The 26590-nt window shown below is 46.6% G+C and overlaps 5 protein-coding genes across 5 annotated transcripts in view; 1 reads left to right on the forward strand and 4 right to left on the reverse strand.

The window, feature by feature from the left end:
* Positions 1-26590, reverse strand: part of LOC128307370 (alpha-2 adrenergic receptor) — a 114052-nt gene that overhangs the window by 6575 nt on the left and 80887 nt on the right. The window lies entirely within an intron of this gene.
* Positions 7925-9338, reverse strand: LOC128307371 (uncharacterized). Its single transcript, XM_053045174.1, has one exon. It carries the CDS (start codon positions 9297-9299, stop codon positions 8010-8012), a length of 1290 nt encoding a protein of 429 aa, XP_052901134.1. The 5' UTR covers positions 9300-9338; the 3' UTR covers positions 7925-8009.
* LOC128307373 (uncharacterized) lies at positions 9622-11022 on the reverse strand. Its single transcript, XM_053045175.1, has one exon. The coding sequence runs from the start codon at positions 10989-10991 to the stop codon at positions 9735-9737; it is 1257 nt and encodes a 418-aa protein (XP_052901135.1). The 5' UTR covers positions 10992-11022; the 3' UTR covers positions 9622-9734.
* Positions 11304-12585, reverse strand: LOC128307374 (uncharacterized). The gene has a single exon (XM_053045176.1). It carries the CDS (start codon positions 12583-12585, stop codon positions 11359-11361), a length of 1227 nt encoding a protein of 408 aa, XP_052901136.1. The 3' UTR covers positions 11304-11358.
* Positions 12986-14246, forward strand: LOC128307375 (uncharacterized). Its single transcript, XM_053045177.1, has one exon. It carries the CDS (start codon positions 12990-12992, stop codon positions 14175-14177), a length of 1188 nt encoding a protein of 395 aa, XP_052901137.1. The 5' UTR covers positions 12986-12989; the 3' UTR covers positions 14178-14246.

Genomic DNA, 26590 nt, shown 5'->3' on the forward strand with positions numbered 1-26590 from the left:
AATGCTAATGGTAGTTTGAGTTTATGGCATTATGGTAAACTGGTTAAACGGGGCAGGGTTCTGGTGAAGGTTGACCAGGAGATTAGAGAAGCTTCGCTTGACATTGAGATAAATTTTGAAAAACAATTTCCCAAGTGGTTGGAATAGGTGAAAAAGGGAACCTGGGTGAGGAAAATAATTTAATTTCGAGTTATGCTTAACACGTCCGGCGACAAGCGTGAACCAGTGATCTTTCCTGTGGGTACAAAATTTAATAATCTAAAAAATAATGACAGATGTTTTAACGGCGTGCCATAAAAAAGTAAAAATAAATATTTGTTTATCACGAAATACAATACTTTTCTGTAGAAGTGTAAAACTACTATTTTTCGCTACTAATTTACGAAAAGGAGCTGCTTCTGTTTAATCCGTTTCAAAAATGCAAACGAATATTTTGCTGCAAGCGCACCAAAGCGTCACTCAAATTTTCCTGTCACCAAACATTTCCTGTCACCCATAATTTGGGTGACGTGGTACCTAGCATTCTAGGTAGAATTCTAGTTCCAGAAAGGTGTCACATAGAAAGCATGCTATGTGATGTATATTGCCATTTTCATTCAAATAATGTTTTTGTGTAATGCCTAAAAGTATGCAATACGCAGAACAAAAAAGTAAACAAGTGGGTTTTCATCGTTTTCATAACATTTAAAAGGTAAGGGTTGCGATATGAGGTAAAATAAAGTTTATAAAACTAGTTATGTATGGTACCCATGACTGTGTTGATCTTTATTTCATCAAGTAGTGTGTAATTCAATAATTAAGTTAATTAAAAGTTATAAATTACTGATCCGCAAGCGGGCAAAACTTGAACAAACCGTTGCACCTTTACTGATATAATGCTAACGCTTGTTCGTGTTTTTGGTTGATAGTTTTTCCTTCCGAATACAGTTAGTTTCAAAATTTTAATGGTGTAACGGAACGAAGCGCAAAGACAATCTTCTAATTTAGCACCGTTGGCCAGAGCTTAGCATTGTCCAGTTTAACAAACTGTCCGTAAGCTCCCGAACTGCAGTTGTAATGAATTAGCATCTGCTTTCCGGTGGCTGTGTCGACGGGAAGCGTCCGTGTCTTGCTATTACGTGACCGAGAGTACCGAGTCCCGGAGCAAGTTTTAACAGCATGCTTGACAATTACAATTAAAGAGTTAACTGACTAACCCGGGCGTACTAAACCCGGGGTGGGGGGTTACTAAATTTCCGTATCTGCTTCCGAAGACACACGAAACGAGAGACACGTACATCTACGTGCAAGCGGATGACACATGATTCACGTTCGTATTTTCGTGTGGCAAACAGGAAGAGGGAAAATAAACGGAATCCTCGTTGCACAATCGTGCTCACCATGCGCGTTGCATTTAATTAAAACTGCAACTGAATAGTTATTTGCCGTGGGGCCACTAGCGGAGTCAGATACCAGTTTGCGATGTTTAGCTTAGTGTTCTTTTGCTATCAGATTCGTGGAGGAACGGAAAGTGGACCAGCAGAAGAGAGCAACAAAAAATAAGGTATGTTTGAAATTGAATTCCAATGAAAGTGAGTAAATTTAGAATTTATTTCCAGTAATCTGGTTCGCTCGAAGTGTTTGATTACGCTGTTTTCGTTCGTGGCTTTTTTTTTGTTGCTGTCGCCGAGAACAAGGTACTCCAGTGAAGTGGGATTATCGATTAGTGAACCGCCCGAGAAGTGTAAAATAGCCAAATGCGGGAGGCAATGGAAGTGTACCGTTCGAATCCAATTTCACCATCGGCACCGCGCGCGAAAGGATCAGTATTTCGGTGGCACTTGAGGTGTTCGGCACTGGCTGTGTTGATCGTTTCACCGAGCCGGCCACAAATTGGTAAATGAGGTCGGATTTCTCACCTGGCACCGTAGAAATATCCAACGGAACCCCCGGGGTGATGGGAGTGCTTTTTGGTGTGGAGTGGTCTCTCCACATTGATTCCGCCTTCTCGGCTTCGGCGCGTGACGCAAACGGTACCAAACTCCCCAAACCGTTCCGTCATGTACCGGTGGTTGGAGTGAAATGATGCCACCCGTTCCTGGGCCATCCGCACAGGAAGCGTTAAATCCCCGGGCGTACCAACACCACCGTTAGCATGGAGTGCGTTATTTGTTGAGCAAAGGGACGTAATTGAATTAAATGACATTATAATTACACCCCGTTTGGTCGTCTTTATTAGATTTTCCTTTCATGTGCCTGTAACGCTGTCTCTTCCGCTGTGTTACTATTAAAAAAATAACGAACAACCCGGACTGAAAGCTGGCAGCGTAGCAGACCGTGTGAAAGTTTTAAACCATTAACCGGTGGGTTAGGTACATCGCTTACCTTCAGATGTGGGTTTTGTTTTTTTTTTGGTTTTTACTTTACTCATCTTTTTATTTGCTGATCGCACAGTTTCGTAACCGACACCTGTTCCGTCGGCAGAAACCGTCGACCGGGAGGTACCTCATCGTCAGTGCAAACGATTATTATCATATCATTATAGTCAAGCTTAAGCCAACCCGAGACGAGCGGAAGTAAAAGCGGATCAACGGATGGAAGCGCACGGATGAGTAGGCAAAGATAAAGTGTAATGCACGCGCCGGTCGTTGGTTGTTTTTTTTTGTAACGAAACTCATTTTCTCTTTTGACCATTTTTGAGCGAAACCATTAAAAGCTAAAGCACACAGGGCGACACTATACAGGACTCACGCCCCCGGGAGAATAATCATCGCTGGTGGCTGGTACCATAATTCGCACCCCGTGACGGAACATGTGCGGCGTTATGCGTTATGAATCATTTGCATGCATGAAGTCATTACTTCCAGCAGGATTAAAGCGTTAGCACGAAGATTTCGCCTTGAGCCTGAGTTCAAGATCCGATTTGTGTACTTTTTTCTTCCGTTATAGTTCCAATCATTACTGATTTCTCATCATCATCATCATCATCATCACCAACATCATCACCAGATGCTCTATTCTATCAGCGAGTATTGGGTAGAAGCAAAAAAAAAACCGACAACCCTTTTTTCCGTTTAATGGCAGGGAAAGGTTTACGACAGAATAAAATCTTCATGCCATTGTATGTGTGTTGTCTGCTGTAATGAACCACTGTCACCATCGATAGCAATTTTGTGCAGTACGCACCATTCGTGTCGTAAAAAAGGTGGCGTGCTGCAATGACGGTTGCCTACCTTACAGGCGTACACGGGTGTTGTGATTGGTTGTGCCTGGGCGTGCTAAAAACATACGCTGCGCGCGTTCTGGTTTTTTTTCCGGCAATACGACTATAAGAAACGTGCTTTATGGTTAGCTTTTTATTTTGCCAACACTGTGGGTGGCGAGCAAATCGTTCTTTGCCTTTGATAACTAGTTTCTCATAGGCTCACGTGCGCTATCTGGGATGATGAATTTGCTAAACGGAGGTAAATAAAATGTTTGTGAGAAGTAAAAGGGATCGTGAACATCTTTTTGTTGCCATTTGGATGTTGTGTTGAACAAATTTCTTCTTAGAGTAAAGAAAGGAGTGTCAAAAAGAATAAGGTTAAAGCATTAGAAAGTGTGATTGTGATTCAGATTGCATTGATACAGGCGTACAAATTAGGTCAGGGTTAAATTAGTAGTTTGAGTACAACAGAGCTGACCATTTTCGTTTTTGCCATTCTAGAAAATTAATTCCTTAAGTTCCTTCAATGGTATAGAAAATATTTAGTAGTTGTAATAGATTGAAATATTGCAATAAATCTTGTTGTAAATCAGAAGATTTTTTATATTATCTTCCTGTTGTATTGTCTGCAAACAAAAACGATTTTCTGCATTTACTGAAACAATTTTTATAATGTTACGCAAAAACCTTACTAAAAAAATATAACTGCTGTCCAAATTATTACAGTAACATAATTTATTTATTTTTTTATTATCGTTAGAACGGCCAGGGCGTAAATCTAGTAACATAATTTATACTTTTGTTACTTTTAAAGATATTTTTTTATTAATTCCATTTATATTTATGCATTTTTTTTATTTTTTGTTGTATGAATGTGGTAAGAAATAAATAAGTTAATAAATCATTTAACTAATGTTCAGTGTTAATTTATTAAGTAACAGTCAATTAACAACGGCTAAAATAGCTATTCGACTTTAGCAGAATTTTTACGCCTTCATGGTATGCAATCTTTTGCTAGTGTTTTAATATTTTCTTATGCATTGACAAAACACTCAATTGAAACCTTACTCATGGCCTTTTCAGATCAATCTATTATTAGTTATTTCTTTAATATCAAGATTTGAAAACAAGTTTTCACTCGCATCTTGACCTCGCTGCCGATATTATGATGATCCTAATTTCGTTCTATTAATTTTCCTTCCCCACGGCTACACTGTACCACCCCGAAACAAATAAAGTGAATCAATCGATTTTGGCTGTGTTTAATCAACCGCACCGTAGTGGCTCCGTGCCTGATCCCCGGGCCGAGGCCACCGCACGGGCGGATTAAGATTTCTACCGATGAAATGGCCTACAACCAAACGGCACCACGATGGTTGGGCAGAGAAAAGTTATAGTATCGTTTTTATTGAATCGCCAAATGTCGTTACCGAACTCCTTTCACCAGTGTTCTGGTTTTGCGGATGAGGGCGAGGGTGGAGGGGAGGAACTCTTGTCAGTGGAATGGTCCGGTGTATTCAATATGTTAAAAGGCAATCAATGTTCTCGAGCGTCGGCGGGTGGATCGAACGAATCGATCCGATCTGCCGACAGCGGGCAGCTGGGTTGGCGTGTCCCGCTACAGTGTGCCGGGAGTTCAGCATCATAAATTTACCCCTCAATTTTCTGGCAAGGCAGAACAAGCAGAGGAAGAATATGGGAAGGAAACTAAAACCCAATCCAAACCTCCTTCCAAAAAAAAAAAAATCCAAAAAACCGTCCACTCTGTTCTGGGCGGGAGCGAATGGCTACCGCTTTTGCGGGCGTCGTTCGGTTCCGTTCCACTTGAGAAGTGCCCAAAGTCCGGAAAAGGGAAAAGCTGGAAATCGAAGATTTATTACAGTCTCTCGCTCACCTCCCCGGTGCTGGTGTGCTGCTTAAAGTTTAATGGCCGATTATCGATTTCGCTCGAGAGCAGTGCCATTCTTCCCGCCGTGCTCGGGACGGATGCGGGACGATGCGGGGATAGGTTAACTCCCAACACGACACGGCCCAGGATGGGAAAGAAAGCAAATGGAAGCGCTCATCTTCATCCGCAAGCGAGGCAACTGTACTGCTTGGCAAGAACACGAATCAAGATTCTACTCATTTTCACCGAACGAACCAATTTCCTGTACGACACAATCGCGTCCGTTACGATTCTACTGCTGTCGGTGTTTTGCCGCCATAGTGTTTGGCTATTTATTTCGCTTTGTGTCTCTCTTCCTTCCAGTAGCGTACTGCTGCACGGTTTTCCTGAATCCTTTTGGGATGTCTCTTTTCTTTTTTTAGTCCTTTGGGTGGCTGCGGTCCGCAGGAAACTCGCGAAGCGTTCCGTTGCGTGTGCGGCAGTAGGCGCACCGGTGTAGGCACGCCAAAGACTAGACAAAATTGGCACGGGAAGTAATATCACCGATGACATAAATTAATTTCAAATCGCAATAAATTACCACAATCCGTAAGCGCCGAAAGCTAAGACGGGCGGAAAAACCGGGCCGCGGATGGGGCCGGTCGTTGAGTGAACGTTCGTCTGCAAGCAACGACAAACGGCAATTGGAAAATAATAATAACAGCAGCAGGGGGGTGGGGGGTGGGGTTAGTGGGAGCAGGAGGAAGGGGGAGGGGTGGTTTGGATGGGAGGTAGGTCGAAAGAAAACCTCCCGGTCCAGTGACTTTGTGCTTTCCGGTATCGATTGCTCCCTTCCCCAAACGACGCTGCTCTTGTGTGTATGTGTGTGTGCGCGTGTGTTTGTGTGCGTACGGTCAAGGACAAGAAGGACAGCAGGGTAATGTGCCAACGAACCGGGGCCGGAAATAAAAACAATAAAATTAATACAAACGAACCAGGGTATCGCTGGTCCGATTTGAGGCCCATTCGACCCGAAACTGGGCACGAGAAATCGTGGCGCCTGGAAGGTAGGCAAACCGTATTGCGTGCAATATGTATTTTTGCCGTTTGGAAGTTTATGGTGCCCCCCCGTCGAAAAAAAAGGGTTTCGGATTGTTTTGTTCGGAGCAAACGCCAGCGAAGGCATAGTGCAGGATGTTTATATTTATTGGATAGCACGTGAGAATTTACCGTAGCGTAGCATGATTGCTCTACTATTGTTACTGGTGCAGTGGTTGCTCGTTTGCTTCAGCGCAAGATATTGGTGCGTTCTACTGCTTTTTACCCTCCGTCAAGTAATGGTCGTAGTCTCTGTTGGGATCGAGCTTCGCGAACAAACCCTTCACCGTGCCGAGCTTGTCCAGCACGCTTTGATCGCTTTTGCCACTCCGGATGAACGTTTCGCACTGCTCCAACTCCGGCGCCACCTTCGCCAGCCGGTTGGCAAAGTTGTGCTTGTTTCGCTGATTGATTTGCAGCAGCAGCATACGGAACGCTTCCAGGCGCTGTTTGGCCAGCGGTAGCCTGTTCGGGTACGTTACCAATCGGTTGAAATCCGTCCGGTCCCAATCGCCGGTGTCGATTGTGGCGAGTTGATTTTCTATCTCCTCGAAATGGTTTGAATATTTGGTGGCGAAGGTGACTATCTCGTCGTAATTGCCTGTTTGCACTGCACGCTTCAGGTGCGCCAGGGCGGGTTGGAAAATGTCCAGGTACAGCTGTCGCCCCTTTGCATCGTTCTGCGTGGTGTAGACCATCCGTCCAACATCCAGCGCCAACATCATGGCCAGATAACTGTCACGTTGATTCGGGTGCTGTTTCATTGCTGAGTATATGATATTGTAGAGCGATAACTTCAAACTGGACCCGGCCATCTTTCTCACAAAGTCTAGCAAATAGGCGAACCGTTCGTTCTCGTAGGCTGGATCACGGTACACCGAAGCGACGATATCATTCAGCAGTGGGCCGGGAGGTTGGCCCGCTAGGTAGCGATGATAGTACTTAATTGCCTCCTTAGACGAGCCGGCTCCAATATTGAGGAAAATTAGATCCCGATAGTACGATGTAAAATCCTTCCCAACCATTGCGATCCGGTGCTGCAGTGTGGCCTTTGCTTGTTGGTGCTTTTTCACATCCATTTCGTTCAGCTGAGTCTTTAGACGCATGGTACGGGCGTAGTAGTCGTGATCGCCCTGTATGTCCAGCTTAACGTTCTCGAGCTCCCGTTGACAGTCGAAAACGGACGGTTCTCTATTGCCGACTGCTAATTGTCGTTCCAGGCATACACTCATGTTCGCTCGCGCATTGCGATACTGGTTCTCCAGACTGGTCCACAGCGTATTGCAGGGTTCGTCACTATGGTTAGAATGGGATAAACGCTTCACCATACTCTCACTTACGGTAATCTCACAACCCTTAGCCAGTGTTCCCAAGAAACACCCAACCAAAACCACTACGATGACAGCTGTCATATTTGTAAGATATTGATGAGCTGCACCAGTTATGGAGGATCTCCGCGAGACACTTAACGGATGAGGAATGGTGTGATTTATTTTATATTGTATTAGCTCGCCATTTGCTCGTATGTTTCGTAACAAATCTGACATGGGAAAGGTGTTGCAAAAAAGGCATTGAGCAATGCAAACATCGCAAAGTAAATATTGGTACAGCTGCACAACTCCAGTTACTTTAGGTATGTTAATGAGGCAGCACTAAAGCACCGCAGTTGGATGCGTTTATGAAAGGTAAATAACACGACTTAGGTAAACAATTTCTCATCTCCAGATGTGTGTTGGGGCAAATAATGCAGACGGAGTGACTAAAATTTTGTGCAATAGAGACAGCTTTTTATTGAAGAAAGTGAGCAACTTGTACGACATCGACAACATTTATTGGAAGGGACTCTTATTCGCAATGTGGTTAACGGCGTCCATTTAAACCACCCCTGTTTCTGGGTTTGCCGGGTTTAGCCGGCACGGGCGGTTTCGTCTTGGTTAGCTTATCTGCATTCTTCAGATAGTACTCATAGCCATTTTTGTTGTCAAATTCCCGAAACTTCATCTTCAGCGTGACCAGCTCCTCCTTGTAGTCCAGCTCGTTGTAGTTTTGCTTGATGTACTTCTCACATATCTCCACCTGCTTGGCTAGCTTCGCAAGGTAGTAGGAGAAGTGGCTCTTGTTGCGTTCCTTCACTTGTCGTCTTATAGTCTGGAATGCTACCAGCCTGTGCTTGGGAAGCGTTAACAGATTTGGGTACGTCACGAACTGGCTGTAGCTGAACTGGAACCAATATTGCGGTGCGACCGTTGCCATCCGCACGCCTATCTTCTCGAAATATTGAGGATAGTTTTTAGCGAACGTTACAACGTCTCGGTAGTTTCCACCCAGCATTTGGTATTTCCATCGCGCCAAAACGATCTTAAACATGGCGTCTCGCAACTTTTTGAATTCGGACTCTTCCTTCTCTTTCACAAACTTGTCCATATCGAGCGATGCTATCATGGCGAGGTAGCTGACTTGCTGAGTGACGCGGTTTACGATCTCTGGTTGAATTAATCTGTAGAGGTCCATCTGTTCTGAGGCGGTTGGAAGATGCTTCGCCAGTGCAAGCAAGTTCTCTAGCCGGCGGTTTTCGTGTCTCTTGGAGATGTAGACGAACTTTACTACAGTTTTGAGCAGGTTTGGTTCTTTCAGCGATACCAAGAGGTGATAATAATACATTGCGCTCCGTACATCGGCAGAGTCGACGTAGAGTAGTAGCAGCCGGTGGTAATAATTTTTAAATTCAAGCTGGACGGACTTCAGCTGGTTTTTTAGCTTAACCATTTCGTTCCTCATCTTGGCGACTTCGATTTGCTCGTACTGTAGTTTACGCTTCATGTCGGCGCTAAGCTTCACGCGCGTCTGCTCCATTCGTTTGTCCAATTCGTCAGACAATTGTTGGCAGGTTGTCTGTGGTGTATCAACGTCTTCGAAAGACTCCGCACGCTGGTGGCATTCGGTGAGGTTCTGGTGGGCTTTCTGAAGGTGCGTTTGGAGTCCACTCCATGCTCCCTCACAGCCTGTAGCGGTTGGTTCCGTTTTCATTAGCCCGGTCAGCATATATTGAGGGATCTCGATTGTGCATGGTGTACTATTTGCTTCACCTACTGCAAGCAGTGAGATCCAGACAAGGGACAACATTAGCACGTGTGGGATATTTGACCCCATTTTTAAACAGATGCAGCACGAGCACCTTCAGCGAAGCTCACAACACTTGACACAATACTGGTACTCTTCCTGAGAATATCCCCCACATATATAGCAGGTGTTCCAGTGGACACAAGCAGTGATTGTTGTCTTAGTAATCTGTGTGTCAATATTTGCAACTCGAAGAAGCGATGCGGCAAGTAAACAGATGTCAGTTATTTGCACATATGGTCCAACTAGTAAGAGCTGCATTGAAACAGAGCTGACATACTTCGTATGTTTCTTAGATTAATCTCCCACTCATTAAAAAAAAGACTATGAAGACGTCTTGAAGCTACGAGGGAATGTTCTTTATTGAATTGTGCTACAACATGCTACAACTACAGCAAATTACGTGTGGTACTCAACTTCACGAATGATCATTATCGAAGAACCCATAGACGACATCACCGGAATCTACCCAGAAGGTTTACGCGATGCATCCAAGTACGTTTTGTAGACTTTTCCAGATGCAAACTTCGTGAACTCCTTTTTCAGGTCGTCCAGCATACGTCTATCGTTTTTGTCTTGGTTTTTCGTTCTGTTCATGAACGTCTCGCAAATGTCCAGCTGTTTCGCCGTCAGCACTAGACGCTGGTAGGAGTTTTGCTTATTCCGTGTCCAGATCTGATTCAATACCTGACGCAACGCTTCCAGACGCAGAGCTGCTTTCTGGAACGAGTTCATGTACGGTACGAACAAGTCAAACTTCAGATTCGCCCACTTGGCCTCATCCACCGTCGCTAGGTCGGTTTGCATCTGCTCGTAATATTTCGGCTGTTTGGCAGCGAAACTGATGACCTCTTTATAGTTTCCGTTCGCGAGCTGATCTTTCCAGCGCGCCACGAGCGGTACCATCAGGTTGGTGTAGAGCTGCTGGTCGGCGTTGTACGCGGTTGTGTCGGCTTTGACATTCAGTGCGAACGCCGCCGCAATGGGTCCATAACGCTGACTCGGTCGTTTCTGTATCTCCCCCATCATCAGCCGGTAGAGGTCCATCTTCGCATCCGTGGTCTGGATCTCGCGCACAAAGTTGAGGAGGTTTAGCAGTCGCTGGTCTTGGTAGATCGTCACCCGGTATACGGAGCGTACGATCTGCTCGTGAAGTTCGTGCGTTCGGTCTTTGGCCGGAAATTCATGGTAGTTGGCGAGCGCTTGCTTTGTGTCACCGATCGCAATGTTGGCTAGCAGCAGATCCATCACCAGCTCGGCACGTTCGTTCAGGAGGCGGTTTAGCTGACCCTCCAGCAAGACCTTCTCGTCGTGCTTTTCTTGAACTTCCTGCTGGGCTGCGTGTAGCTGCTTCTCGAGCTCGTCCGAGTGCTTGCGGTGTTCCTGCTCCATCTCTCGCTGTGCATCGTCCAACAGCTGCTGACAGAAGACATCGGACGCACCGGGTGCATCTTCATCACTGGGCCGTTGCAAACAGTCGGTAAGGTTTTGCTGAGTTTCGTGGTAGTGTAGAAGAAAGTTGCTCCACAGATTTTCATCACACTTGACTGCTGCTTGTATGGATTGTTCTAAGGTTTTCAGCATTTCCGAACTCACGGTAATCTGACACTGATCTTGCTCATCTTGGAATGGGTCCTCAGATTGTGGGACCTCGTCGGCGTACAGTGTCGACCAGAGCAGTGTCTGTACAATCGCCAAAAGTACCACTAGCCTATAACGCATCTTGCAATTTTAAGATGACGCACCTACTGACGGATGGGCGAAGACTTTAACTCTCTTGCGCGACACTGTCACATTTATATGATATTGCAGCAGATGCTAACTCCCTGTACGTTAGACCATTGCAACAGAGATTTGTGTTGCATAAAGACAAACAAACGACCTCATAATGATGTGCAAATATTGAGATAGTTGTGGATAATATAATTTGTCTTGAAAGATATATGCATGCTTGAACTCTTACGGTTACAGTTTATCGGCGCCTAGTAGCAGTGTCATCGGAGCAACTCGCGAATATACCAGTTTTATGCTTGCATTAGAGCCCAGTATCTGTATTTAGTTCGTAACGCCCTCACCACACAATCATCGCTCATCCTATCTTTTCCATTTCCATACGCCGTTTGCCGAACTTGCCGTTAGATTTGATGGTGTTTATGTAGGTGTGGTAGATGTCTTTACGTTCGTAATACCCTATTCTGAAGTTGTTTTTCAATATTTGAATGCGATCCAGTTCGTGTTTGTGATTGCCGGTCTGTTGCACTTTTAGCATCAATTTGTCCAGCTCTAGCGCTAGCGTGGGCAGATATGTCTGCAGTGCATGTTTGTCTCGTTGGTCGAATCTTGCGTACTTTTGGAACTGCCCAATCGCCGTAAAACGGTGTCCTTTCGCGTGGAACATGCTCGTTATCTCGAAGAGGCGACGTTTTTCAAGCTTTTTCCATACCTCTTCGGCAAAGGAGAAGATCGTCTCCTGGAAAAAGGTGTAGTAGCGTGGATATGTGTTCGCTATCCATACATTGTAATCGAATTGCAGATTTTGGAGCTCCTTGCGCAGACGGTGGATTATGACGGTTAAAGGATCGGTAACGAACTCCTTCTTTACTCCCTTGTTCTCCTCGGTATACAGCCCAACCGCATCTGCGGCGTACAGCAGGGTGACGTACGAAGAGGAAAGCTTATGCCGGCGCACTAACGGCACCAGGGCTTTGTAGAACTCCACTCTGCTGCTTTTCAGCGGTAGCCCGCGCGCGAACTGTACCATGTGCAGGCCAACCGCCTCGGTTACCTTGAAGTCGGGATGATTTCCGATCGCGTCCACTATCTGCTGCATCGTCCATTGGTTTTTCGTCGTGAGGTAGAGCAGCAGCGCATCCTCGATGCGACCCGCCTCGATGCTGTAGATGAGCAGCTTCCGGTTGAGGTCGGGTATCACGCCAGTGCCCCGTTGCGTTAGGTGTTCCGCGTCCACCACAAGCTGATGCGGTTCGTGTGCCTTCTCGAGCAAACCGTACAGGAACACGTGATCACCCTGCCAGTAGTTGATGCGAAATAAGAATTGTTCCCGCTCGCCAAGCCGCGCGGTCTCGTTAGCTCGACACCGTTGATAGTGGGCGAAGTAGCTTTGCGTCATCGCCTCACTGTTGCAGGCAACCAGCGGTCGGCACTGTATCGGAGGTGCGTCGAAAATGGCACCGGCATTGGACAGGCACGAACTTTTCCCCGGCGATTGCTGTACGCTCACTTCCGCGCTGGCACAGTTGTGCAGCGTGGCGAGTAGAAGCACTGTCGCCCACAGTTTTGCCACCTGTGGAACCATCGTGGAAACTAGCATGTCTAGATGGATGGACGGTACACTCTTATAAGCCGTGAGCACACGTGCACATGCTAGTTCAAACAAGCGAACAGCGATCGGATGGAGTGATGGATGACGATCGATTAATCATTAACACGATGACATGCGTGGTTGGTTGTTTCTAGCCAGAGATACTTGAGATACTCCACTCCAGAAAGATCCGTCGTAGGTAAAGGAAAGTCGTCACACTACTCTCGAGGTCTGTTTTTGTTTTGTTCAACACCACGGCTGACATTCACCAATATTTATTCCTAAACAAATCATTTATAACTCTCGACACTAAAACTGTTTCAATATGGAAAATCGAGACCTTCGGGACGTATAAATCCTGCACATGAACCGTTTCTGGATGTATCGCACAGTTGACAATGACTCCACTGATCGTAAGCTTTGTGTTGTGTGCCGTGAAGTTGAGCATCGTAACGGCCTTGCCGAGTGGAATGCCGGAAGCGACGGAACCGCTGGACGCCTGTGGTAAGCACTATAACGATCTAATTGCCGCCACAGACAGCTGGTACGACAAGCAGTGCGAGGGCGCAAAGGGACGGGCCGCGTGCGTGGTGCCGGAGCATGAGAAAGCCTATCTGGAGCTGAAACAACGCTGCAAACAAGCGCACGATGAGCGCAACGCGAAGGTGGCAGAAATTTACGAAAAGCTGCCGAAATACGCCGCCGACGTTGGTACGCGGGTGAGCTTGCTGAAGGAGTCGCTCCGGAACGACATGCCCAGCCTGGTGGAGATGGTGAACGAGCAGAAGAGTTTGCTGGAGGACGCGTGGAAGTATGGTGCGCAGCTGCAGCGTGAGCTGATGCAGACGAGCATGGAGTCGGATCACATGCAGCGTGCGCTGATGCTCCACTCGATGCTGGTGAACTCTTCGCTGTCGGACATGCTGCAGGAAAGCTACCGGTACCACGGTGGCAACAGTCGGATGGTGGCCCGGATGTTGAAGTTTGCCCGGCTACTACCGTCCGCCGACGAACGGGTGGAGGTGTACAAGCAGCTGTCGGAGCTGTTAAAATCCAACCAGCAGGATGAACGCTACCCAGCCATCTTATTCGCAAGCGATGTAAAAGAGCTGAAGGATCGTTCAGCATCCGATCCGGACCAATTCCAGAGCAAGGTGTTGCAACGCTGGCAGGCCCAGCTGCTAGCGGGCAACTTCAACGAGGTACTTATGTTCGCCCAGGACTATCCCGAATACTATGCGCACATCGAGAAAGAGTTGTACGGTGCGCTGAAGAGCCAGTGGTCTGTGGAAGCCCTCAACAGGATGGTGCATCTGCCCAACACGCTGCCAGTTGCAGCACAGCGTGTTGAAGCGTTCCGTGCCGTACTGGATGCATTGTTGGAGAATCAAACGAAACAGCGCAATGATGCCTACCTGATGCGGTTGGCGAACGACCTGACCCAGCTGGAAGCAACGCTCGGTGCGGAAGATGCGGAATCACGCCAGGCGCTGGAGGAAACCAAGAAGCTATTCGAACAATTCACGTACGCGCGCGATTTCTCCGCGTACGCCGAGCTGTACAAGGTGTTCAGAGCAGCTTTCTAGAACCCGTTCAATAGTGTGCCGAATAAAACTTGAATGATTTATGATGCGTGTGGGAGCAGCACTCGTGAAAAGCAACTACTGGTTGGTGCGTTTAAGTTGACGAAAACTACTATTGCGTGTAAGATACTTCTGAAGATGTCCAAGTTAAGGGTTGATGTATGATGTCCTTCAATGCTAATTGAGTTGAGTAATTTTGAAGGCTTTATATGCCGCCTGAAGCTAGTCGAACTGTACTTCAAAACATTATTTTTATGGTTTACGGCCTACTAATCTTAAAAACGAATGAACTGGTGATTCTAGAAATTCTGAGATCTTCGTCGAATGTCTAACAGCTCAGAAAATGTACATCAATACCTAAACACTCCTGGAACAACCGAACAAACCATCAAACGATGAGATCTACAGACATTCTCAGCAATATCTGAAGAATCGCTTTTGTCAAATTTAGCAATAGCACATCATCGCGACTTCCGACAGGAAGTTGTACCAAATCTACTGCTTAAAATGCGTTGCCCGACTTTTAATCATGAAGCATGATGTGGCGTATCTTTCAGTTTGTAACACCGAGTTTTCGATTCGTCATGCTTGAGGATACACGTTCGCTGCAGAGTTAATGTCTTTCAGAGCAGGGGTTTGGACAAAAAACCTACGTTAGCGTGGTTCGATTGAATTGCAAAATTTCGTTAAAATGATATTCGAATTAATGCGGAACAGTGCGGCAACGCTCACTGATGACTCTAACGCATAGCCCAGGCAGGCAAAATTCGATTGATGATTTGTGACTGTGAACGTGTGCCTATCTGCTCCATCTATCATTTTAGTGTTGCTTTTTTGGTAATATTTGGACGAATCACTCATCGGTTGACTTCCGACCGTGCTGAGTGCGGAGTCTCATGCTCATCAGTCGGTTGATGTTAAAGTTCGAGCATTCTTTGCGGAACAATTGCGCCGCACCCGCCATCTTCTATCCGCAACACATCTCGCAAGTTTTTGTGCAGACAAAATTAAAACGCCGGTCTCAAACCTGCCCGTTTGCCCCGGGCACACCTTGTCATTTGTGCATGTGACGCGAGTGGGATGTTTTGCTGCTGCTGGCAACACTGTCCGCTCGATGAGCTTTCTGGTGGTGGTAAAAAGTAAAAAGTGGAAGGAAAAGTCAACAGCCGCCGGAAGGTAGGTTGACGGAAACGTTCCGGTGGGTTGTTTGCGGATGCTCTTTTGTTTCCGTTGCGCTATCTTTTACACCTACCGCAAACCGCACCCGAACGTACCGTCCCGGCCGTGATGCGGTACGGTTTTGATGAGGCTTCATCAGCGAGGCTTGAGGCGAGAAAATTACCGACATTTCGCCACCGTGGCGACACCGTGCGCCGGCCGCCGGTACGCTTTTACCATCGTGAAATGAGCGCCGTATCTGCTACGGTGCCGGTACCTGTGCCTTGGTTGCCTTATCAGCTATCAGTCACCTGAGACTCGTGATGGGACTGACTGCCGCCAAGAAAGATTCCATTAAACGTGACTACGTTTTTGGGGACCCATTTCTCGGACACCCGATGGAGTCGACGCCGCGGTAAGTGGAGAAGTTAATTATAGACGTACCGCTGCGAGCTGGCGAGTCCACCCTGTCTATTTAGCATCACCTCGCTCCCACATTCAATATCATGTCCAACAACGCTCACACACACACACACACACACACACATTGAGTGATAATTAAAATGATTCCGAGCGAGCTCGGCGGATGGAAGGCTTGTTTTCGATCGTTTCAAAAGCCTCCATTTTGTCATCAACCAGACATCGGGTACCGTCTCTTAAGTCACCGTACCGACCGGCCCACAGATGATATGCTTTTGCCCCTTTACCCTCCGCCCGTCGTCGCACGGCTTGGCTAGTATTGAAATTCGCTTCGCATCTCTTCTGTGGCGTAAAATTTTATGGACAAACAAAAGCCCGGATAAACAGCCCCCGTGCCGTGGGGTGTGGCAGGCATGGGCAGGCTTTTAAATTAAAAGCACTGCCCGGTGAGCGATAGATAAGAACTGTCCCGGCTACTCACGCTGCGCAGTGTTTCGTGCGAAGTCATTGTTGTATGAGGTGTTATTGAATTTTGCGGACATTTTTGCCGGCAGTCGTCTCGGGGGGGAGGGAAAGCACAAAAAGGATGCAATGATGGCGCGGTGCGCCCGTTGAGAAAGCGTTAAAAGGAGCCAATTTTGGCGTGCGGATTGCATAGCTTTAGGGGCTCATTTTGTTTAATTTAATTGCTTATGATTTCAGCACCGGGGTTGGGTGGAGCGGCATAAAAAACGTCAGGCTATTTTCTAAATTTGAACCACTTTTCGGGAGTCTTTTCCCTCCCAGCGCCGTAAAGTATGCAATCCACACCGCTTTAATTCTTAAAAGGAATTGTAAAGTAGGTAATATTGAATCAAAAATAAACAGGTAATCAGCTTAGTTGTTCATTTAGTGATTAAGGTTTACAATATTGAAGAAACAAAAACAAACAACGAACTAATTGCGCACTTTTCAAACGTACGTTTTTCTATTAACAAAACAAAAAATATGAAATGAAACCAAAAAAAAATACAGCATCCACCGCAGCCATAAAACAACTACTGCCATAACGGTTTCGCGCGAAAGTGAACGGTAACCGAACCAGTCCAGCCAAAGCAAACTCACCGGCCAGATGAGAAAGATTAATGCGGCTCTCGTTGCATCCACCACATTTGCCACCTGATGGCAGGCAGCAACGCACACTATCGGCGCGGCAAAAAAAAGGGTTGTGAAGGGCAAAACAAAAGGACAACAGAAAAAAAAGCTTTGGGCAACGGGCAGGGAAGCTTCACGTACGGTCGTCACCTAACCTAACGGACCGTATCATACGACCACATGCCCACACACACACGCGCACACCGAAACAAATGGTGAGCAGCCGGAAATGCAGACAGGCCGGAAATGCAGATGCACCACGCAAAAAGGGATGGTAGTTCTGTGGTGGGGGTTTGAGCTGTGAAGCGACAAGGAAGAAGGACAAAATTCGTTGAAAAACAGTAATGTCCATTATGGATGGTTGGTTTTTTTTCTCTCTCTCTCTCTTCTGTGTCGCGCTGCTCAGACCAGCAGCATGCAGCTCGCTAGTGTTGTGTTTCTTGCGCATCCTTTTTCATGTCATTTTTCTGTTTATGTGAAACAAACAACAGCAAAAATAAAGCAAATAGCACATGTCCTCACTTCGTTGCGCTCGGTCTACGTCTAGCATGGCAGCACACACGGTTCGCGATTGTCGCTTCCTTCCTTTGCTTCGCATTGGCTCGTCGATTCAATCGCCAGTCTAGCCGTCAGACTGTGGTGGTGGTGTAGTGTTGAATGGAATTTTTATGCATTCTCGGCATTCCCGAGCAGACCGGGACCACGTTTGCACACACACCCACATAAACACACACACACACGAGCCGGAACCGAGGATCGGGAAGAATAGAATGTCACTAGCGATAGTGAAGGTAGCGATGAGAAGAAAAAAAAACAGCACGCGTGTCCGAACGAAGAAAGCAAAGTGGCCTTGCATGGCGGTGCAGGCAGCTCTAGGGAAGAGCATACATAAAAGTAATTACTATTGTGTTAAAGTTTACGCTCCGTACGTTCGTGTTCGTTAGCACTTCGTCGAGTACGGTGCACAGCGCCTTTCTGCTTCCAAGGACAACGCGCCCAGAGCAGAGGTAGACGCTTCTGCACAGTTTCTTTCACACCCTCCCCACCCTGTTCCCCCCCCCCCCCCCCTCACATCCATGTGTTGGTTTCGATCCGGTGCAATTTGCACCGACAAAGACCAATTGTTTCGGATACACCGTGTGAACGCGAAGGGGTGGGAAAGTAGAGAGAGAGAATGGAAAGATGGCCACGGGACCCGGTGGCAGGGCACATCGGCAGCGAAGTATTATGAACAATGTTTCGCAATTAATTTTCCACCCATCCGCACCGCGCCCATCGCCTACTGTTCATTTGTGATCGTGTCCGAGCGGCTTAAAATGAAACAAATTCGAACTAAACGTTTTTGACAGAGCAGGTAGGTTTGTGGTAGCGGGAAAGGGAAGGAATTTGTTTGAAATAATTCAAAGAAAGAAAAAAAAACACACACACAAACACACTTACGTATAAATTGAAATGTCGCCGAGACGATAAAAAATCTCGAACGGCATTTGTAACTATCATGTAAACAACATTTTGTCGTGCCGATTGCATTACTTTGGGCGATTTGTACACTGTGTTGCATACGGCCAGGGGTATAACTTTCCCTCAAGTGAGACTCAAAGGATTGTGAAAATGTGCACAAAAGAGACAAACAAAATGGTTAAAAAAACAATTTAAACAATTTCCACACATAAGACAACGTTCACCACGTAGTAGTGCTGATGGTTGCATACATGCAGGGGTATACATTTTCCGACAGTGGCGGAATTTGACAAATAATTATGGTGTTATCGTTCTTGATTATTGGATTGTGAAGGATTTAGCATTTTGGATTAAAGAATAAGGTACGATATTTGTGGAATTTTAAGAAAATTATTAACATTTAATGAGGAGAACATTGGGGTAATAACAAATGGAAAATAAAAAAATTAAAAAGGATATCTAATTAAATTTTTAAAAATTAACGCTTAATGAGCAATCAAAACATTATCTTCAGTTTTTTATGCAAGAACAAATAAAATAATAATATTGCACCACTTTATTCTATACGAAACCTCCAAATGTCAAAATGAATTAGTGAACGCCTAAATGTATGCAACTAAATATTAGTGTACTTGTTGTGCGCTGTCTAATGCTTTGGCAAATGTTGTATCTCCTAAAACTATGCAACCGGTGTGACAAAATGATGTTGTCGAGAGTTTTGTAGAAACCGTGTCTTTCGTTTGGATCCTAGTGGCAAATAGTCATCGGTGTGGTTTAAATCTAAGAACTATCCATCGGGACTATTCACCTTGTTCCTTCAATTTTTTCTCTTCAGAAGTAGATGGAAGGGGAACGAAAATCCAACGCACTTGGTTCCGGTTTCCGATGAGGTAAGCCCTCCAGTGGGCCATACCGATGGTTAGCAGCCCGACGTGACTTATCAGGCCGTCCATTTACGACCCCGGGATTTCACATGCATTTTCCCAAAGCCAGTGTCAGCAGCGCTGGATGCCGTTGGTCCTTACACTCGCCCGGATTACGGGGCAATTCGGACAAATTGAAACGCATACACACATCGTTCCGATGGCGATGGTGTACCCGTGGTGCGTCGGGCCCGATAAGGAACGGCTAAATGGAGCACAAGTGGGAACACAACCCGGAAGGGCCCTTTCGGTGCGTTCGCGTCGGTGTCGTGTGAGAAAGCGGCTTTCTTGCCGGGATGGAGAGTAAAAAAAAAGGAAAGAAAACGAAAAACGTTACGACCGTTACGACCCCGGTAGGTTAAGATCATGGTTCAGCAGGACGGTCACAAAACCCGGGAGAGCCCAGGTCGGGTTGCACGTTCCAATTCCCATATTCCAATCGACCCCGTGACGTGCGATGGGGTAGTATTGTATTTCGTTTCCGGTGCGTTGGGGATTTCCTTTTGTATTTGTGTGTGTGTGTGTGTGTGTCTCCCTCTCAGTGTTCTCTTTTGCAGCAGCTTAATATGATTATTATCTGCCCCGATCGGGTGCTCGTGTTACGGCAGCAATGTCGACCATTTCATGGGCGGCTTTTTTCCCCCAATGGTGCCCTTGCTGTACTTAAACGTGGTGTCTTTCCACTCGTGCTATCGAGAGCGGTGTTTGAGATGGAAATGCTTGTTTTTTTTTCGTATTTCACCGTGTTGGTTGCGCTTCAGTAAAGATTACTTCAGCAGCATAATTGAGTAGCTTGCTTAATCCACTGCGCTGGTTGGGGTTGGGGTTTGGTTTGTTTTTTGCGCGCGAGTCAATCGACTGAACCACGAAGCGGTTTTGGAGTGATTTCGATAGTGAATTGAGCGTTAGCGCACAGCTCACTGAGCTGCTCATTACCGTACTCCGGCGGGGTTAACAAGAGCTAGTAAAATAAGGAGTTAATGACAGAGCATTAATGCTGGCAGACGAGGCAGACTGCTCGCTGAGCAGATCGTTGTAATCTTTCGAAGTGACAGCTGGCTATATTCCTTCCAACCTCCGAAAGCACCCGGAGCGCCTCGGTGGAAGATATACGCCGGATGTGGTGCTTTCCATTAGTAACTTTTAATGTAACAACTGCTGCATGTATCTTTGCAGACATTGGAACTCCTAGCCCGGAGTTCGCCCAGTAGCAGCGTGACAGCGCGGAGAAGGTGAAAAATATCACCTTCTCAGCAGGAGCCTCCCCCGAATCCGTTATCATTACCCGGATGAGGTTGCCGGAATGTGCACGGAACCTGGTGATCGAGCATCCCCAGCGTTGGGTCCGGAAGAGTCGGCGAGAAATAAAGAAAATGTTAGTTGCGTTCCTTATCATTGTTGGTCGGTGGGTGGTAAAGGAAGAATACCCCCTCCCTCCCATACCCCTCCCCGTCACACACACCCCAAACAAGGCCATCGACCGCAAGACTATCGCGCAAGACAACGACTTCCGGACGGTTTGACGTGTTTTGTGGCGGCGGAAACCAGCAAAACCGGCCAAATGGTAATGAATAATTTATGCGATGTTGCACACCAGATGGCGCTCGCGTGTGTGTGTGTGTGTGTGGGGGGGGTTATTGATGCTTCGTCGTTCCCGCTCACGGCATTTCCTTGTTGTGCTGTGTTTTGCAGTCTTCCCAGTGGTTGTTGTTTTGGGTGGGAAAGAACACCAAAAGTAACCCGTACCGTCCGGAGAAAAATGGCCTGCCTGCATGACAAGTAACATTCCGCGTACCATTTTGTGCGGCGTCTCTGCTGTAGCTCCGCGCAACAGCATGATGTGTTTGGTGCTAGGATTTTTACATTTTCAGCTTCGATGGGCGATGGGCTCGGGTGTCTCGACGGTGCCATATTTTACAGCCATGTCGACGTACACGGGCCTTCCCATTCGGGTAATGGGTGCATTGTGAGCCGTGTATGCATGTGTGTGTGTGTGTGTCTAGGCATGTGTAAGCTGATTACATTATTATTTTTATTATCATTATGATCATGAGGTGACGCGTACACGTGTAGCGCGAAGCGGGAAGGTGATTTGAGTGAAGAGATGGTCGCGCGACTGAGACTCTTCTTGCAATTTATTCTCCTCGCTATCTCTGCCTAGTGTCGGCTCATTCTGTCTTACGCGAACACGAACACGAACTACGGCAAACTTACTTACCGGTGTGTAGTAAAGCACACCGTCACTGCTACTTACTTCTTTGCCCGGTTTTTTTTTGTTGCAAGCATAATGTCATTTCTCTCTAGCAAAGAGGCAAAATAATTGGATTCTGTCAATCTTCACTGTGCTCGTCCACCAGCTTTCCCGTCTTGCGGAGGGTAGCATTTTCCAGCGTTGGTGACTTTGCTCAGTGCTTCGGCCGTTGTGGCTGGCATATGTAAGAATTCATAGAAAGAGCAGGAACAAAATAGCATCAACACAAACCGGATAGCGGCAAACGGAAGGCACCAGTGGAGGGAGGCAAAAAATAACCCCGGCACGCGTACAGGACTTTTCCTCCTACCGAAAGGTGGAAAGATCCGCTGGACCGCGGAGTAAAAGAAGCGGCAGAGCCGAACGCAGGAAGGTGTGGATCGAAAGAAGCTGATGGGATCGCAGCTTAACCCGGGCACCGCGGGTGAGGATTTAAGAAAGTTCTTGCACAGTTACCACCCCGCACCCCATCACCACTATTCCCTCACCCTCTTCCCAGCACGGCGCCCTACTTACGCACCTGATCCGGGTGACGAAGCTCTGGTGCCGTTTTTTTTTTCGTTGCTATTCTCTGCCTGTTCGTACGCCGTTTCGCGTACAGCGAACAAAACTTTACCAATCTCGCGCAACTAAGCCCGCACTTGGTAGATTTATTCAATTAATGTTTCCTCATGATGTGACCATTCGGCTGGCGGGAGTGGTTATTCTTTCGCATCGTGTTGTTGTTGGTTTTTTTCTTCTCTTTGCTTGCTCGTGGGGCGCGACCTGCTTGGCAAAAGGTTTTGCCTTTCAGCAGTCTGGTCGGGAATATCCGGGCAACCGTCGGGAATTAGCCTGCCGTGTCATCGCAAACGGTGTTTTTTTGGGGGGGCTGGGCGGGGTTGGGTAACTGCCACCAGTAACGGGACGGAAAAGTTTTGAAGCGAGCGCTGAGATTGCGACTTTTCCCGTGGGGGGGAGGAAAAAAAACCTGACGGCACGGAAGATATCGCTACCAATCCGTGATGGGGGGGGGGGGGGGGGGGGGGGGAAGAGGGTCGACGGGAAGTGATTGATTTCATCGCTTCATTCATTTAATCATTTTTCTCTACCATCATGCTGTACGAACTTCCCAATCAACCAGCATCAACCGACGGGAGCCTTGTTAGCATCAATAAACAAGCCGTTATCGCAACCATAACGGGCCCTCCCCCACCCCATTTTTTTACTGCGAGTGTGCAGTGTATTTGATCGATTTTGCACCGTAAATTGGCTGTTTTAGTAGCAAATATATTGCAAAATAAACGCAAAACGCCTAAAGGTATGCAAACCGCGCGACATAATTGCATTTTTACGGTATAGATAGTTCTCGGCAACGGTTGTAATGACGCTGTCATCGAAGTGTTGGTGCCAGCACAGTAAACATGCAATGTATCACAGAATCAAAAGCATTTCCTTCACAAGCCTATTCCAATAGCAGCGAAAACGAACGGGGATGAAGGGAAGGGACCCGAAATGCATGACAAAGCTAATCGGCAGGGTGGCGAAATGTATGACAAAGCTAATTTATGTGAACAGGCGCGTGAATTGGCCTGGGTTTGCTTGTTGTTTGCTCCCTTATCGTGCATATTTTCACCTGCCTGGGTGTAATGCGGGTTGCCGCCATTCCGGCTGTCAAATCATATAGAGCTGATTAGTCATTGCCCCAACCGATCAGTGTTGTGATAACACGGGGAGGGGGGAGGGAGGGTCTGGGGGGTGCGTTTTTTCGTGTGTAATGCTCTCGTTTTGTGTAATAATTTCATCAACTTTCACCACTCGCAAAGTTGAGACCCGCATACGAACACTAGCTCACCGACCTGCCAAACGCATTCGCTGGTAGGAATGGGGCAGTGCCGTTTGCTCGAACGTTACTGGGACATGATGAGTGAAAAATTAATCAAATTCTATTTCGGGTGAACTTTCAGACGGAAAAGAAAGAAATAAAGAGAGCGAGAGGGAGTGATCAAAAATGTTTCACAAACAGACTTCATTTGAATCGTTAATATCGTGTCTACTGCTGCCGTTGTCGTATGGTTACGGATGGATGCAAATCGAGCAAAGCGCCCAAAACATAAATGATCTTCTAAGCGTCATTTTACTCGTTCCCAATGCAATCTGCATGTTTTTTTAAAGATACTCCTCACCCTCTCCATTAGGTCCCGGCAGGATGAAGAATCGAACGTTCCGTCCCGTCAGCGAAGAGTCATCCACACGTGCAGGACGCTCCAGTCCACTTACCTGGCGGGTAGAAAGGAAAAGAGAGAAATGCGTTGTATATATCATTAGTGATGCTATTGTATCCCGCAGTCACCGTCCGGAAAGACACCGGCAAGAACCACTAGAGACCGAAACCGTTGTCTGTGTCCGATTTGCATGATGAAGATCGGAAGTGATTTTCAAAAGCATTCGAAACGGGGCGTGCGCACCCGTGGATGGTGCGGGATAGATCACGAAACCCGTTTCATCTAATGTCTTTTGGTGATGCTCATCCACGTTATGGGTGAATGCTTTGCCACACCCGTACAGGTTACGGACGGTTCGGAGTTAAAATCGTACCGAGCACTACCGAGAAGAAAGATTAATGACCCATTGAATGGTGGGGTTTTGTTTTCTTCTGTTACTATTTTTGCTAAAGCGTCCATTATTTGGAAATAATATGATGAAGATGCTTTTAAATTTATACATACAGACGATTTGTACGAGAGAATATATACGTTCTTTGGTTTAGTCGTGAAAATAAAGCCTGGAGTTATACTTAAAATAATCATTACGGAACATTTATTACATACAAGATAGATTATGTAATGCAATTTTATTCTTCTTCTTGTTTTTCTTCTTCTTTTTATTCTGCTTCTTATCTGTTTGGTAAATTGGTAATTGGTAAAAACATATTATTGTATATTACATTGCATACATTTAGGCGACTTAAAAGAAGAATAAATCGCTCGTAGTCCCGAAAACGCCTGAATTTATGTTAAAAATAATCACTTCGAGGCTTTCACTGCAGAGAAGAAAGATTGTGTAGTGCATTTCTTTATTTTCTCCTTCTTCTTCTATTTCTAAATTTTTCTTTCTTTTCTTCTTTATTGCGAAGCGTTTGATAACATAATAATAAGCATTATTTTCCAATTGCATTGCATACGTTACAGTAAACGCCTAAAGTTATGCTTGTAATTTTTGGGTGCTTTCCGAACATCGCGTTTGGAGTTTTTAATTGAAGCTGTCCGAAAAGGTTCTCCTCCCAGCTAATGCTCTCATCTCAACACAATCGATATTGTTGTAGCATGCAGCAAACCTTTTACACAACCAAATCGGAACGATGCTCGTTCGTTGCCGAAGTGGACAGGTAGCAGAAAAACTAGTTTAAATTTTCCCTGCAAGCACCGTCCGTGCACGGCAAGCTGTTAATGCTGGGAACTCTCCCGTGGCCAACTGCGTGCGGGCGTACGGGTTTGACCGAAAGCCACGAATGCCCCAAAAACCAACCGGTGGTGGGCCAAAGTTTTGCCCAGTTTTCGGATGGATTCGGTCAGCATCAGAGCATCAGGGGTTGGTGAAATCCCTCAAGGTGGACGCCTCACGAAACCGCACGCTCGGACGTGGTAGCAACCGCTAGTGACACACCGCCCCGAGGGTGTCTTCCTAGCGGACCCGTAGCGCGTATCACATCCACCCGACGTACGGTACGGGATGGCCCGGTGAGCGACGCTTCATAATCAAACACTATTATCATAATAATTTAATATAAAGTCAAAAACTTTCCACACACTTGGTCCCGCACAATCAGAGCCCCGGCTTCTTTTATGCTTTCGCACGCGTACGTGGTGGTGAGCGCAAAACCCATTTTCCGGTCCCGGGTGCTCGTCTACGGCTGGTCCGTGCATACGTCACCGGCACCGGTGGAACGGGCACCATCTCGAGAGTCATCGGGGGAGCGTATGACTCACAGCAGGTCCCAACCTGCGCCCGTGCATGTGTGCGTACGCTGCCAGCCACTTGCTTTATGCACATTTAATTCATTCTCCGACCCTGTGCGCTGTTTTGTCGCTCCCCGAAGGCGACGGCGCGCTGCTGCTGAAGGGCTTTCGGGTGTTCGTTTTATGCTTGCGGTGTCCTGCTCGTGCTGCAGGGCTGTCACCCAACGTAACCTCCGCGCTGGTGCTTCGTTAGGTCCGGTGCGGTTCATTTCTTTCAATTTAGGTGTCACTGGAGACGGGGTTGCAGGAGGGCTGCTGATGGTCTCCGGTCCGGTCGACCGTGGTTAGCTGTAGCTGTATACCGCAACTTCAGCCTGAGCCGATACGGTCATCGACGAGGTCGGCAGGGAAAACTTTGCCTTTTTGGCCGGACTTTTAAAAGGCACCGAAAGTCGGTACGATAAGTGAAAGAAGCTGCTCTCGGGCTGGGTGTGGTATGAGCAAGAATTTTAAGTAAGCTTAGATCACGGTTGGGGTAATCCATTTTTTTTTGCTTCACAGTGCAATTATTCACTTTCTTTTATATATGACAACTTTGTGAAATTTTTTGTAAAACTGGTGTTTTTTTGCTAATTAATTGACGTTGTATTAAGTCCGATCTTATTTAAACGGAGCAAAGCAAACAAACATTGCATAAGCACAGGCGCAGCACTTATTCCGAATGACTTATAACGTAGCTTTGCCTAAAGTTATGCAATTCGCATCTCAATCAACAATTGCAAATTGCAGTTTAGCTGCCATAATGAACTTTTTATCTCTCTTTCTCTTTCTCTCTCTTTCTCTTTTTTTCTCTCTTTCTCTCTTTCCATAAAGTTGTCTTTTCAAAACTGTGCTGCTTAGAAGGGATATTTTGCAAAACGCCGAATAAAATGGAACGGCTGAAAACAAAAACCTAATCACTTTTGCTCGTCACCATCGGTTGCTTCATAGTGGGATAACGATCATCGCCCGGTTACACGTGCATCGCGTTGCCGAGCGTGCAGGTGCACGATAGCCCCGAGCGTGCGGACATCCCGGCCCGGACCCGGCAAACCGAAATGGAATCGAAATTTAAAATTCAAATTTAGCCGC

The sequence above is a fragment of the Anopheles moucheti genome, chromosome X (assembly GCF_943734755.1).
Source record: "Anopheles moucheti chromosome X, idAnoMoucSN_F20_07, whole genome shotgun sequence".
NCBI classification, from domain to species: domain Eukaryota; kingdom Metazoa; phylum Arthropoda; class Insecta; order Diptera; family Culicidae; genus Anopheles; species Anopheles moucheti.